We start from the raw sequence: 16643 nt of genomic DNA on the forward strand, positions 1-16643 counted from the left end.
GTAGAGTACATTTTATAAGTTATATTCCTTCTTAACTCTTGGACATCTTTAATAGGTGCCTGTTCAAGTTCTAGTTTTACAACATTTTTTATAACATGTAATTGTAAGATGGTCAAACCTTAGGAATGCCCTCAGTTGGGTATTAGAAAAGAATGAGAGAGAAAGCTGAGAATTAAATTATTTGTAAAGCTCATCGAACCTAAAAGGACACACACAGGTTCTTTCACAGTGAGAGCTTGGGGAAAAAAAAAGAAAAAAAGAAAAAAAGACCAGGTTAAAGGATTTTAATGTATCTCTGCCCTAAAGTTTTGTACTCAATTCTCTTTTTTTTAAAAAAAGAAGATACACTAACAATGTAAACGGTTTCTTCCCCTGTGTAATGTAGATTGTAAAAACAAAAGTTAAAAGGTCTAAATTTACTTTTCAGCGTTTATGCTCCTTCCTTTCTTTTTTATAGTCTAGCCATCTTGGACAGTGAGACTAATTCATCTAATTTTTGCTTACAATCAAAATTTAATTAAACTTTTTAGTTTTCATCTATTGGGAGGTTGCTGCATTGTTTGAATTATAAATCCTGCAGGTAATAATATTCTTTTTTCAATGAAATTCATTGAAACATTTTCACTGATAGACTTCCTAAACAATTTTTTTTGAAGGGACATTTCCCAACATGTAAAATGAGTTTTGAGGGTAGCTACACATATCTATAGTAAGGGGTTCCCATGTTCACACATGACTGATACAAAGACGGAGGACTCATAAGAAAGAAGACTGTCTCGCTACAGCCTCAAGTATTCACTAGCTACTACCTTTCCCTTTTTAAAGTAAAACAAGCACCCCTCCCTTTTTTTTGTAGCAAATCCGTAACTTTCAACAATATATTTGAAGCAGTGCTATTCAGAATTTCACCTAAATCCCGTGAGAGCCAATACTAAATATGTATTAGTCACATAAACAAAAAATGATGTCTCTTCAAATACCATTGGCAAACAGCAATAGATGTTCACCCCCTACTAATGAAAATGTCAGCACATCCATGCTATAAGGATGAGAAAAATTTCTGAAGTATTGCTTGATGAAAAAAACGTTGGGGGGGAGGGTAATGCCACTGGTTATTAAGGGCAGCGTAAGTTATTACTCCAAGAATTTTTTTGGTGGATTCATGAAAGGACACTGCTTCAGTGCGCAGAATTTCTAGGGAGGCAATAGACTAACAATAATGAACTTGTAGGAGTATACCACAGGTAATAACTTCACTTTAGAGAAATAATTCATAGAACTCCATATTGTATTTATTTGTCATATTTTAATTGCAATAATCTGATTTTGTATGAGTGAATGTTTTGCGTTCTTGCTCCTTAATGTATAAGCTGTAAAATAACAGAATCCAGAACACATTGTAGAGAAATTAGCTACTTATTTTTTTTTTTTAATACAGATGTAGTATAGACTGTTTAATTACAGCAGGACAGTGCTTCCAGTTAAATAAAATTTAAAACCTTTATTTCCCCAAATATAAAATTACTAAATTAGTGTCTTGAAAGAACAATAATATGGTAAAAGCTTTAAATCACACCACCATTTAACAGAAAATGATCACCTATTATGTATTCCATTGCTTTGGCAAAAGGGATGATTTTTTTCAAAACAGTGTATAAACCTAACATAGCAAAGATTGTATACATCTTCATATTGCACTTATCTATATACAGGAATAAACCAACTGTATATAGCATATACTTGGAATGAGCACAAATGTCACAATTAAATTTAAAGCAGAAGGCTTGAGAGCTGCTATGACTATTTAAAAATTGTTTAGAAATGTAATACATTTATGTACAGAATCTATGGACTGTATTAACAAACAATATGTACAAATCAGTTTACCACTACTTATATTTTAGTGTAACTTGGTGCTTGGTGTTCATTAATACAGACCTTTGGTTGTACTTAATTTTTCCATTTGCTTTAAACTCATATACTTTCAATATGACAACAAGGTATAAAAAGGAGCACAACAATTTGTCAATGGTACAAAACTACTAGTGTCAGTTCCATTAAATTAAAAAAAAAATTAGTGTCTCTATCTAGTCCCAAAATAGTTCTTGAACTTAAAATCAATCTGTATGTGCCATACATAAAAAGAACATCTGAATACTATGTATCTGCAAACGTACGTTCTATAACACCTTTTTGTAATGTGCCATTCATTTTAATAATACTTTCTAAGGAAAAAGAGAAATTAACTATCATAAAAGTTCCCAACACAGACCTCTGCAAAGACATTATGAAAACTTTTAATATTGCCAGCAAAATGTAAAAATATATGTTCACCTTTCTATTTATTTTAGAAGTCTACCACCATTATTGTTTATTCCCGCCTGTCCCGAAATATAGTGTGCTCAGTGTTTTAGTGTGCTAATTTACATGGCTTGCAGGTGTCCAATATTTAGCTTTAAAATCATCCTGAGTTTGCAAATAATAAAGAAAATCCATGCATATACTAAGAAAAATTACTTTCCTTTACAAAACACTTATGCAACTGAAGAAGAACTGGGAATCCCATGAACTGCTGTGCTTGTTGGAGTTCCACTTATGGCGTTGAAAATGTGTAGTGAATTAGACATAACACTGGTCTTTTCTTCAACAGGAACAATCTTAAGTGAAAAATAAACAGAGCTATAACTTCACCCAAAAACTGATCACAGATACACAAAATCACTTATAAAATAATTCAATAAGCTCAATAAAACAGTGGGGTATTATCAAAATGTACAATTTATCTAGTCTATTTTTCATATTGTCTTCAACGGCATAAAATTTCCTCTTTTGTGGTGGTTAACATTATTCCCAGGGACCAATTCTAGTACTGCACTGGGTGCTAAACCTTGCTACAACATCAGATGATACACCTTCCTAATTAAATGATTACACTTTTCTTGCTGGCTGAGTCTCAAACAGCTCCCCTTTCACAAGTTAAAAATAGAAATAACTCCTGATGGAAGGAGGAAGCAATCATTAAATCTCACCTAGTTAGGAAAAATGTAGACAAACAGGAGAGTGGGCATTATAAAAACGAAAGTCCATTTATAGACCATTCACTTCTCAGCCAAAAACAAAAAAGTTTACTCTTGACTGTTGTCAGAGAAAGAATTATGGGCAATTTAAACGATTAATATAAAAAATGCTAATACAAAGGTTTTGTTAATCATTCAAAACCCTTGCTGTGCTTTGCCACTAGGAGTACTCTTCCACCATTCTCCCTCTGAAACTAGATTCCCTTCTTCCCAAATGGCTGTTTATTTCCATACCAGGAGTGTGGAACAGCATATTCCTCAGGATGGTGCCTATGGACTGACAAAAAAAGGGATCTTACACAGTGAGAAATGGCCACTCTGACTCCACAATATACTTCGGATGTGGGAACAAGATTAAAGGGACCCAAAGTCTGTTTCTAACTTTGGTCAGTTTTGTGCCATGAAACAAAGTGTTCATCCTGTATTACAGTGGTAAAAGGAATTACACAAAACTAGACAGAGACCCTGAAATCAGAAACAAAAAATATTACCATTCCATCTGATCATGTTTGCGAACAGCACAGGAGAGAAAGAGATGTCTGTTAAGATTCATTTGTATATAAAAAAACCATTGATATAACATTTAAAGTTTCTTGCAATCGTTTAATCACTACACTAATTAGTTAGGGCAGTTGATATTAATTAGCTTTTTCATTGCCTGTAGAACAAAAATTAAACTGCCGAAATATTCCATGAATTTCTGAACTATAGAAATCAGGTCCAGTCATATAAAATCTACATTTTTAACCAATTCAAAATTAATTCCAGATAAAAAGTTTCCCGTGAATTATTATTTTTAATGAAAATTTAAATTCTTACACTGTAATTTTATTTCTCAGTTCGGACCTTCAAATGTTGAAATTTAATTTAAAACCTGTAAAGTGACTCATTTCATTTTTGACTACCATTTAACCGAATTAGCACATTTTCTAATGTATCGTATCTGTATAATAAGAACATACTGGCATATTATGACAGTAGTGTGCATTACGGCAGTCTTACAGTAGATCATGTATCAGGTTTTACAATCAAAAAAAGAAAAAGTATGTAAGGGAATCAATTGTGTCCTCATGCCCCAGGCCTGTTCCTCAAACATCTACTCCTAATGTCCTGCACTCATTTCAAATCAATTTTTTCATATTTCTGCTTAACGTCTCTATAATCCCTCCTCTCTCTCATGTTGCTAAAATGCTACTATCTTTCTAGACTTTTAACTGCAGTTTTATTTTAGATTCTTCAATCTCCTCCATCCAGTTCTCATTATATCCTATTATTTCTTCCTATGTAATATTAACATACAGCCTTTCCCTCCCTATTGCCATTGTTAAAGAATTTGTGCACGTCTTTGCCATTTTCCCTCTTATTACTGCAATACTCTTCTCTGTGGCCTCCCACTGCTCACATATACCTCCTTTATCTTATTCAAAATATGCTGCTGCTCAGTCAACACCAGTCATTACAGCCATATTATCCCTATTTTTGAACTCCTCCACTGGATTCCTGCCTTTTACCACATCAAGTTCAAATATTATTAGTCAAACTGTCCCATTTTTTCATCCACCAAGCACAATCTCATTTCTTCTAAACCCACTTCTTACAAGGATCTTTCCTATATAGTCTTCGTCACCTGCACTGTTATCCCAAGTCTTTTCTGCCTTCAACTATACGCTCTTTGCAGCCGGGAAAAATTTTCACTCTAGATCTGGTGAAAGGTCATGTACATTTATGTCAATTTGTAAATACTATTTTTATATCTGATTAAGAGAGCGTGCACATATGCAATTTTTTGTAGAATAAATGTGTTTTCTATGCCCACATTATGCTCTGTGACACTGCAAGTCATGTGTATAGTAAATTTTCTTCTTTGAAAGAGAATTATGGAGAAGATGTGTGTGAGAACAGTCTTATATAGCACTTGCTATACTCCAAGCTTCACGATAACATTTATGACGTTAACTAAGGACAATTAAGAAATAAAAATTTATAAGGTGATACACTGATGTAACTTACAGTTCTATGCATTTAAAATCCCACTTCTCTACAAGAACAAGAACTCAATGAATGTTATTAAATGGCATTCACTCTACGGAGCAGAAAACCCTTTGTAGGGAGAGATTACATTGTGAACAAGACTGTAAGGTGCCAACCATAAAATGAAATGAGTACAAAATGATTTATGGACAGATAGTTAAATTCTATAATTAATATACCTAAGAAAATCATAGTTCACTTACACAAAATATTTACTGCATATAATATTGTCAGAATGAATGTTAGTTCAGAAGAAAATTTTATATTTAAGTATTATACATAATTATACTCTGTATGCTTAGGTTTCTTGAAGAAAAAATCTTAGTATTTAAGCATTTTTTATTGTAAAGAAATTTTGGCTGAAGTCAACAAAAAATTCCTCTCTAAGCATTAAAAACTCAAGTCTTAAGCCACCTCCTCTCTATTAAATTATTACTCTGTGACAGTTAACATGGGATCATTTCAGTAAACCTTATGTAGGGTAATGACCACTTACAGTAACTTTTGTACTTAGCTCCATGTAGCCTACTCACTGACAGTCAATTTTAAAAGATAATTTGAGTTTTTGTTGTATCCTTGTTGATTATTAATGATTATTTAAAAAAAATTATTTCATTTGCATTTGCAGTAAACGTGTGAGAGCATTTAGAAATATGATAAATTATTGACAAAATTAGAGAAAACCATGTTTTGACCACAGGACACTAGGAGAGTTCCGATGCAAGAGTAGAACACTGAAAACAAAATTATTGAATATTTTTCCTGTAGGTAACTAGTGGTGCATATTATAATAGCATGGTCAACTATATCCTGGATGGTATTAAATATAATATTTAGGATTCAGTACATACTTGTTCATGCATTATTTCAGAAAGTTCTTTTGCCATTTCTCTGTAGTTAGCCTTCATTTCTTCTTGATATTCTAACTGATCTTCCTTTATAAGTCGTTCATTTATACCCAATGCTAGACCACAAGCCTCAACAAATTGTCTGAAGTTGTATAAAAAATAGAAAAGAAAAAAAAGACATTACGTTTATGCAAAATCCAGAGGAGAAACGTCAAATGCTACTTGTTAATTTTAGAATACCTTGTTAGCGTGGCAAGGACATTGGTAACATTAAAGTAAATGACTAAAACAAAACCTGCTTAAAACCTGTCTTTAAAAAGTTATTCCGTGTACATTCAGACAGTTTACCTGAAAACTTCCTTCAGTAATTTCACTTTATTGTCTGGATACTTTTTGGTATTTGTGTCATCTAAGAAAGCTCTTGCATATGCTAATGGACCAGCATTAACCTAAAACAAGAAAAAAGAATGTGAAATAAAGTTGATTTGCTATATTACCATATTGTTCCAACTAAAGCATTTATATATATTTATACATACACACATATATAGTGAAACAAGTTGGTTGGCTAGGTTGGTTTGTTCTTCTTAAGTGAATTTATTGTTTGTTGCAACTACTGAACAGATAAAATAGGAAACAAAACTCCCCTGTTTATTAAACAGGTACAACACATCAATATATTTCCCCATGCTGCCACCTCAGTGTGATGCATCCTGACTTAGAAGGACCATTTGAAGGGTGGCAGCAAAATACAATCTCTGGTAAGACTGCCAACAAATAGGAAATTTGTCTTCCTTACTATGGTAGGCAGATGGCGAGCTCACACTGATCTGCTTATTTATCTCCATTATTAAAAAATAACCTAAACTATCTAAAATTGTGCACACAGCTTCCCTGTGCAAAAACGGTTACCCCATTCACTTTCTCCACTTTACCCACCTGCTGAGGCTCACCTTAAAGCCTAAAATTGTAAACTCTTTGGGGAAGGCCTGTACAGTTCAAGACGTGGCTAGCACTTCCAGACAGTAATATAATATAAATAAATATACAGTAACAATAAATATCTTTTCTTAGAGACAGCATGCTTGACAGTCCTTTACCAATGAATGGATCCTTCACATGCTAGAATTGAGTCAATGAGAACTGAGAGACACCAGGGACTCTCAAAGACTGGTCACATAGCTTCACTAAAAATATGAAAAATGCTAGAGCAATAGTTAAGCTGTCAGGCTCAGGTAGTCCAGATTGGGAAGTCAAGAAATAAGACCTGGGATAGGAGATCACCACAACTGGGGAGAGAGATTGGTGACCTCTGCTATAGCTCCACTAGGCCTGAGTACCACAATCTTCTTGGCTAATTTGGAGAGTGGTGATGATATTTGTTTCTTCTACTAGTTCAGATAGTAGGAAGAATAGTTCAGGAAAGCAGGTGGTAAGAGGGTTATGGGCTTGTACATAAACCCATTCGGCCATCTATGAGCCATAGTCTATTCCCAAAGATTGCTGATCTGCTTCTTCAGGGCACAAATACCTAGTTACAACAGACTGGATGTAAATAACATTTCTGGGGATGGCCTACCTTCCGGGATATCAGTTGAACACTTCCTGATTCAGAAACCATTTTGAATTTATCCTCCAACAGTTTGGTTCAGATGAATAGTGCCTGCCCTGGTCATTGTACTGTCTGGTTGAACCAGCGCATGCTACTATCGCAGGTGGATTAGCAGAAGCTAGCCTCATCATTTCTCATTAGATGAAGCTAGCCTCATCATTTCTATCCCTACAAATTTGATGCTTTGGAGACTCTTTGACCTTGGCCATGTTCCCTCCTTATTGCAGTTCTTCAGGGGTGCTTCCTATCCTAAAATCTGTCATCTGTGGTCAGGATTTTGTGTCCAAATCCTACTGTCTTGTGGGCTTCTATTTCCACTACCAGATGAGGACACTTAATGTTGGGAATGGTTTTCAACATTTATTATTTATTAGTAAATATTTATAACAACACATAAAGGCCCCATTGGATGGGTGCTGTACAAATATGGATAAGAGATAATCCCCACTCTGGAGACCTTACATTCTAAAAGAATACCCCATCCTTCATGAGACAGGCTCTGTTGCTTTTAGGAGATGCAGTATCTTTTTGCATTGCGTGGCATTTCTCACCCTCTCTCAAGGCTGGATGAAGTATAAAAGGAAGGGGAGGAGAATGGAACTTCAGAGAGTATGAGTTATTGGGGTCTCCCAGACCCCTGCCTAAGGCTGACCAAAATCGTGTGTCTAAGAAGTGAAGTATCCACAATCGTAGACTTATTTCTGGGCAGAGGCATGCTCATTTGCAGTCTCACTAATGACTTGGACTGGAAGGAGGGTCTGGATCGACTTTTTGATCCAGGTTTCCTCATGATGCTCTGTTACCAGGAATCACTCTCTTTAATCTTTGTTGTGAGTAGGAATGAAAGGAAGTTCTGCCCTCACAGGGGAAGCAAACTCTTTGGCTTGTCTGTATTATTGTTTATTACCATTTCAAGCTTTTCCCTCAGATGAGAGTCTGCCAGAAAATTCTGAGGCACAGAGAATTTGCTTAGAGTAATTATCCTCTATCCAGAGTTGGAGCCAAAGTTGGTGTTCAGCTACAGAGTTTGTGGCTATGGCCCTCGCTGCCAGCCTCACAGAGTCCATGGATATGTCCATTCTGAAACAACAGCCAAGGATTATTTTCTTTAGCAATGAAACTCATTGTGGTTTTGGGGGTGAGGCCTTTGACACCATGTCCCTTGCGAAAAGTAGTTGCCAGAGTAGTTCTGATGATTAATAACAAAGCTTTAAAGTCACTTCTCAGGGTGGCTCAGGTGTGAGGCTTTAGGAAAGAATTAAACTTTTGCAAGAATTCTCACATTCTTAGCCACAGATGCATTAATCTTAGGGAGAACGTGTTCTTGCCTAAAGACTTCTTCAAAGAAGGGTGTAGGGAGATGGAAAATTCTGTCTTGTTTGTTGACGGAAGATACCTGCTTTTGGACTTTGCTTGCTCATCCTCTCTTTTTCGATGAATACTGATGGTGTCCACCACCTTCTTCTCCAAGGCCCCAAACACACCTGGGAGAAAAGACTCTCTCCTGCTCGTATGGCTTGAGGTTATCATGATCTAAAGCTGATAGTTCCTCTTCTTTAGAGGATAAACTAAAGTTCAAAAAGATCAGGATTCTTAGCTTTTTCTTCTTTTCTGGCCTTTTATACATTTTTAGGTTTCTATTTTTTTTTATTTTTTTTTTTGAGGGAGGGCTTTTGTCGCTGTCTAGGGATCAAAACCATTTTCTAGACGGTGCGCCCTTTTGAGTCTTAAATGGTTGCCAGGCTGCTCTTGAGGAAGTTTTTGGGAAGCGGCCCCTGTGTACTATCTCTCAGTTCTTGTAGGGGAAGGACCCAATGGTTTCTTGCTACGTGGACAACTCATTTCACACAAGCCAAACAGCTGACACATGACAATTTTGTTCACTGTTATTAATTACTTTGATTAGAGTCATGCCTCATATTCAATACTTCCAACAACTCCAAGTTCTTCAGCTATTCATTCTATTTATCTCTATGCTTATTTGATTTTGTAAAGCATAGTGAGTGCATCATGAAATGAGCTGTACTGCATAAAAGTATTGTCCCTGTACAAGGTAATTGTTGATGGACTCATGTTTACTGAAGCTTAAATTTTTTAAACTGTGAGGACATAGCTACTTTTTCTGTGGTAGTGTTTGAAAGCTACTTCTTCATCGTCATTGCTCGCCACGTAGAAAAAGAGATGGTCACACTGAACAGATCACCAGTCTTAGTTTTTTAAGTAAAAATTTGTAATTTAGTTCATTTTGAAGCCCCTGATAATTTTTCCCTTTAGTTTTTTGCATATAGAATCTCTGATACCATCCTCAGGTAGTTTTCTATGTCAACAACAGAGGGGAAGGCTAGCAGTGACTGCACTGTGATCCACAGAGACTACCGCTACTTCCAATGGCATCTTGTGTATGTGTGTGTTGCACACTGGTTGGAGGCATCTTTTTTAACACTGTTTTACAACCTATCACAATTTTGAAATGGTCACATAATTATAAATAAAACAAAGGAATAAAAGGTTTAATAGCTAACGGAAAACCCATTTTAGAGATAGGCTGTCACCCTCAATAGCGATGATGGTACAAATGAGTGGCTTTGATACAGAATGCGTGTGTGTATAACTCATGCACACAAAAACTACATTAAAAGCACCTCATTTAGGTTGTAAAGACAAGCACTCAAAAGTCAGAAAGTGCTAGATTTATGGTTGTCGGGGCAACCTTAATTCTGCCCCTATGTGCATCCACTGTGTCCACTAAATGAGGCTGAGGTCCTATGTCATAGAACGGCATGCCTGGGAAGTGCTAACCAACCTATATACTGCTTGCTACCAGGTCCCCCGATATAATCTCTCACACACACACAATTTTTTCTCTTATAAATGTTCTCTCAACCCATGTTCTATTTTTTTAAACTTTATGTTTATTATCTGCTCCAATTTTCACTCTTTTCCCCTCCCTGTTCTGACACTTTTTGGGGTTCTTTTTTCAAAAAGCATCTGACTGGAATTCAAACCTAACGATTAAGTTTGAACAGAACATTTGAACTCAACATGAGAGTAGGTCTGAAATCAAGCAAAATAAATTAATTCATCCCTGTTATTTGAGAAGCTAGTGTTTTATTCCTGTTCCAGCCCCTCACCCTGGAACCAAAAGGAGCTAAGACCTGGTCTACACTAGAGGGGGGCATCGATCTAAGTTACGCAGCTTCAGCTATGTGAATAACGTAGCTGAAGTCGATGTACTTAGATCTACTTATCGCAGTGTCTTCACTGTGGTAGGTCGACTGCTGACGCTCCCCCGTCGACTCCGCCTGCGCCTCTCGCTCTGGTGGAGAACCAGAGTCTACGGGAGAGCGCTTGGTGGTCAATTTATCGTGTCTTCACTAGACGCGATAAATCAGCCCCTGCTGGATCTATCGCTCCAGAGGTAAGTGTATACATGCCCTGAGACAGTCATACAAGTCAGTCACATAGCTCTGTGTCCTTTGTTTAATTGTCAAAAGCTGTTACAGTTTGTTATGAAAAATAATCTAGGACAATGAATTATATATATCATTTCTTGCATGAAACATTCAATAATTTCACATAAAAATAGACACTCTGTAAAGATAAAAATGCTGCAAGTTCATTTATCATATTTCGTTGGGGAAAGCAATATATGAGATCTGGTGCACAGGTAGGTATCTTACCTGAACACTGACACTTCCCTGTAGCTTTAGCTGCAGTTTGATCATATCTACTTCAGTTGAAGAACAAAGCTGCCTGAGCTCTGCAACCTTCTTACTCATTTCATCAATGGCTACTTCAATTGGGTTTAGATCTGTATGGTGCTGATACATTACAGGAATGCGCTTTTTCACATAGGGGAAACAATGTATAGCTAGGATAAAAACAGATTAAGTAATCTATTTCTGATTATATTAAGCTAATTTTAAACAGTTTATATGTTGGTAGAGTTTTACAAAATTCTTCAAAAAAGTTTATTAAGCTAGTAATGCTTTTTATTGCTACAACCATACAGCAAACGATCTCTTGTTACGATACACAAAAATGCTGTCAAATTCATAAAGTAAACAAACTGAAAAACACCACAAACATTTATTTTCCAATATCTTTCAGTTATACTAGCCTTCAGTATTGCTTGGCAATAGTATAAAAAAGTTCAGAGTTCCCTTTTAAAGCATTTTAGTTTATAAATAAATATATTCCAAATAAGACTATTAAAACATTTTGGGTTGGATTTTCAGAAGTGCCTAGATCGGGGTGGGCAAACTATGGACTGGGGGCCGCATCCGGCGCTCCAGACGTTTTAATCCAGCCCTCGACCTCCAGCCGGGGAGCGGGGTCGAGGGCTTGCCCCGCTCTGCGCGGCTCCCAGAAGCAGTGGCATGTCCCCCCTCCGGCTCCTATGCATAGGGGCAGCCAAGGGGCTCCGCACACTGCCCCTGCAGCTCCCATTGGCCACGCCTGGCTGCACCTCTGCATAGGAGCTGGAGGGAGAACTTGCTGCTGCTTCTGGGAATGCTTGAGGTAAGTGCCACCCGGAGCCTGCACCCCTGACCCCCTCCTGCACTTCAACACCCTCATGCCCTCTGAACCCTTTGGTCCCAGCCCTGAGCACCCTCCTGCACCCCAAACCCCTCATCCACAGCTGCACCCAAAGCCAGAGCCCTCACCCCCTTCTGCACCTCAACCCCTAATTTTGTGAGCATTCATGGCCCGCCATACAATTTCCATACCCAGATGTGGCCCTCGGGCCAAAAAGTTTGCTCACCCCTGCCTAGATTAATGTGATTCTGTTACTACTGAAATCAAGTGTTAGCCAACTCTGAATTTCCTTGCTTTTGTGGATTATCAAATTCTAAACATTTCTTAAATCAGCCTTTTCCAAACTTTTCAAAGCTGTCCCCCACCCTCTTTTCAGGAAAATGAAGGCAATCACTCCCTCCCTCCCCGCCCTTCAACTCCACCATATGGTGCTGAATATTTACACATTCCTGCGGATGCGCTTCATACTTCAGGACCAAACTTTATTAAATGACCAAAGTCTTCAACATAGTAACCTATGAATGACAAGTAAATATGTAGTAGTACTTTTTAAAAGTACTGTTTGTTCTAATCCTAATGGAAACTGTATGTATGAGTCAGTATGTAAAATAATCAGGCTGTGACCTTGACATATAAGTGAACTAATTTATTGCAGTTCAGAAGCAATAAAGAAATCATGTGCTTAAACTGAACTTCTTTTACAAAGGAAGTTCATAATTGTTTTTTTAAATTAGATACTTTAATTGCTTTAGAGAATTATAAAAATGTAATAATTTGGTAACTATACAATAAGATGCCACTTTCCACCAAAGAATGTGTTACAAAACAGGATTATAAATTAAACTCATTAAACTTCTTAGCCAAACTTAATTATAATTTTCCTTTAAATGACAGACTTTCCTAGCGGAAAATTAATACTACTATACCATAACCAATTTCAGGTACTGCTCTGGAGAATGAAATCCCTCAGGATAGTGGTGCACCAATATGTGTATTATTTTTTAAAACTGTGTATTCAATAGACGTACACACTGTAGCTACGATACAAGGTTACAATATTTGCTAACTAATAACTGTCAAGGACTTGAGTCATAGAAGCGTTGTGTAAGATTTCCCTGTAATTTTCCTCATAATTCAAAGGGGGCAGGGAGAATGTGAACCAAGTTGTGTTTACCACTGTGTTAGTTAATGTGGTAATAACACAATACATTTTCCAGTATAGACAAGTCTCAAAGTAGTCCTCAAGTTAAAACAGGGAAGACCAGATATGTGATTTCTGGCTTTACTAAGATAAAAACTGAGTAGGAAAAAAGGCACAAATTCAATTAAAAAAAATGCTTTGGAGGGGTCACCTTCAAAGAGTCAGCGTAAGTTTTCCAGGTCAAAGGTCTTTGAGTCAGCCTTCCTGGCACTCTTAGCTTCGACACCAACGTTTCTGGCCTACCAAATGTCAGAGATGACGAGGAGCCCCTTGATGTTGACCCTGTGGACTCAGCACTGGCCTTAGCCATGAGAGTGATGCTGAGGAGCCCTTTGATTGTGGCCTTTCCATGCTTCTCAAGGTCTGACAAATGGCATTAACCACTCTTCTAACAGCTGGAGTTTGAGGCAACCTTCCTACTACCTTTGAATTCATGGTGATAGCAATGGCCTGTATATTTAATCTGCACAGTGACCCTCATCGAGGCAACATAATAGTCATCCGTAACAGTATAGCATCTTTTGATTTGCAAAGCTTAAAGATGGTGTTTTTATTGGGATCAGCCATGGTACCAACTAGAGATGGAGACTCGGAAAAAAGAAGAATTAAGACCCAAATCCTGTGAGCTAACCATGGTGTATAATCAACATAGAAATGGAGAATGAAGGATTATGTAAATGGGATCAAACACCCGTAGGGTCACAATGCTGCAGAACTAAAACAATCTAACTAAAAAGCTAAAAGCAAAAAAACCATAATAGGATAGGGTACTGACAGATGAAAGCATCCAGGATACTGGTAGATTCTTACTTGCTGCTCCTATGGGCGTTAACTAGAACAAAATAACAGTTGGGAAAGACTTCCCCTTTATATCTTCCAGCTTAAGATGAGGCAGTAAGAGGGTTCAGGCAGACCCACTGGAATGCTAACAGTGGAGGCTGTGCAAGCACACAGGCAACCCTAGAAGGAGAATCAGTTCTCAAGCTACGCAAGTGTAGTTACTAGAACTGGCTGGGAAAAGAATGTAAAAAAAATTGAAAGTTTGGGATTTTTTTTTTTTTTTAATCCTGAATCAGGATGAAAATCCAAAAACTTCAATTTTCTCATGGAACTGCAAGCCCACAATAATTTGTTAATCCAAAATGAAATATGCTCCCTGGTGTCCAATGGAGCTTCCAGTCCTGGAAGCGTGGGTAGCTGAAGATCTGGGAACCCAGGCTGCCAAGGAGGCAGGTAGGAGACCAGGCAAGTTTCTGATGGAACCTACCTGGTTTCTGTCAAAAGTTTCAAAGAAATTGATATGTTCCTGTAGAATGTCTTGATTTCAGAGAACTGGAATTTTCCAAGGGAAAAATGTTCCATTGGAAAGATCTCCAGACTGCTCAAGCAGCAAGTCTGACCCTAAGCAATATTTTTGGATGGGAAATGAAAAATACTTAAAAAACAACATACGATTTTTAGGCAAGTGGACTGAAAATACCCAAACTGTAAAACAACAAGGACATTTGGGTTAATGCTCCTACTTTAGATCAAAGCCTAGCAAGAAGTTTAATTACTATAAATGGTCAGGTTTACATTTTATCCAAAAGATAATACTTAACACTTCACACGTCTATAGTACCTTCCATATAAAGAACACAAAGTATTTTATAGGCACTAGTGAATTAAGGCACTTATATCTACACCCATAAGAGAGAGAGAGAGAAGTTTATTATGTTCATTTTAAAGATAACAATGGGAAAGTTAAGACAAACTAATGAATGACTCACCCAAGATCATACTGAAAGTTCATGACAGAATAAACCAACTGAACTCAATCCTAAACCACAGCCAGATCATCAGCTCTTCCAGTAACAGATATCTTTGACAATATCTTGAGGCACTAATTAAGTACCAATCCAAAAAGGAAGATTGACATCTGCTGAATCACAATCATGGATTCTTACAGCACTTTTCCACTTAGGTGTCTTATCCAAGATCACAGCCCTAACTGATATGGGGATAACTCTTAGCCCTAGTTTCCATATTCTTATTATTTATTGCATTATAACTAAGGGTGCACAAAAAAAAAAAAAAAGGATCAAGGAATCCCTTTATCCAAAACAAAAATATTAATCTGAAAGTAAAGGCTATGTGTGATCCTATTGTTATGTCTCTTCCTTCACATTCTCTAATCAGCAGTTATTGGAGTGCAAAGGGATCACATGACAAAACATACTGCCATAGGATCAGTACTCTCTTACAGAAACGTTAAGAGGACTTCCTTGTTACATTTAAAAATCACGACGTGTATGTATAGTTTTAAAAAGAGAAGTTTGGCCTCCACCTAATCTTTGGGTTTATTTTGCTTTCGTAGCTACCATCAACAGTCTTGCATAAAATCCTTGAAACGAATTGGGATTCTCCTCACAAAACACAAAAGGTTATTCACTCACAGAATTCCAAACACCAAGAGCTAAATATGAAGACATAATACAAAAAAGTAGTCCTCTTTAAAAAGAGAAATCCATCATACAATACCTGTCAAAATAGTTCGTCGTTTACACTGTTCTTCCACTCCTCCTTGTCTTTTACCAGATTGAGTAAAAGGCATTTCAAACATAAAACGACGAATATTGTGCGTTCTTTCAAACTCTGTTTTTCTCTCTTGCAATTCCTTTTCTTCAAAATATGGGACTACATGTGTAACTTGTATGTATGCATATTTTGAGTCCAAATCCTTGGGATTCACCTTTAAAAAAATAGAAAAATATTTAAATTGCAACTATTAAAAGTTGATTTTTTAATTTGAAATTGCATAGGTTTTGGAAAGTAAATTTGGCTCTGGTTCTGCAAGTAAATCCAGATGTGAAACCCCTCAGCTCCACTGATTTCAAAACTGAAGTACCCTCCTTTATTAACTTACAAGTTACAGGCAGCTATAGTATAACATTAGTATATTTGTCTAGTGACACAATTTTCTATATTTTTAGAGTACAGGACTGCAGATAAAAGACACATACCCAGAGCAGTGTCAACATAGCAAATTATATTAAATTCCATTAAGACGCTACATTAACAGAAGATTAAGTTTGCACTATTTGTTAGTCTCTAAGGTGCCACAACTACTCCTCGTTCTTTTTGCACAATTGAGCACTCAAAAGTGAGGAAACAAATACTGGTGCCCTGTCTCTCTACAGCTGGTACAAGGATAACCTGGAAGTCAAAAATTATTATTGTTATATTGTTACTAGTTAAAAATATTCTTTATAGCATACCATCTCAGAGAAAAATATTATCAAAAGCAAAAAAACAAGTCAAAAGATCACACAGAAAAATTAAACTTAAAACAAAAC

The 16643-nt window shown here is 36.7% G+C and overlaps 1 protein-coding gene across 22 annotated transcripts in view; it reads right to left on the reverse strand.

Annotated features, from left to right (window-relative positions):
* Positions 1-1270: 1270 nt before the first annotated feature.
* Positions 1271-16643, reverse strand: part of DOCK9 (dedicator of cytokinesis 9) — a 322440-nt gene continuing 307067 nt past the window's right edge. For 21 of the 22 annotated variants that reach the window (XM_037896327.2, XM_037896254.2, XM_037896349.2 and 18 more), the window contains 5 exons: positions 15829-16039; positions 11249-11439; positions 6305-6405; positions 5960-6098; positions 1271-2657 (listed from right to left, as the gene is read on the reverse strand). In XM_037896327.2, the coding sequence (XP_037752255.1) occupies positions 2535-2657; positions 5960-6098; positions 6305-6405; positions 11249-11439; positions 15829-16039 (765 nt within the window). In that variant the 3' untranslated portion in view covers positions 1271-2534. Of the gene's footprint in view, positions 2658-3568; positions 3577-5959; positions 6099-6304; positions 6406-11248; positions 11440-15828; positions 16040-16643 lie in introns of all 22 variants that reach the window. The other variant, XM_037896286.2, reaches the window with a different exon arrangement.

This window comes from Chelonia mydas, chromosome 1, assembly GCF_015237465.2.
Source record: "Chelonia mydas isolate rCheMyd1 chromosome 1, rCheMyd1.pri.v2, whole genome shotgun sequence".
NCBI classification, from domain to species: domain Eukaryota; kingdom Metazoa; phylum Chordata; order Testudines; family Cheloniidae; genus Chelonia; species Chelonia mydas.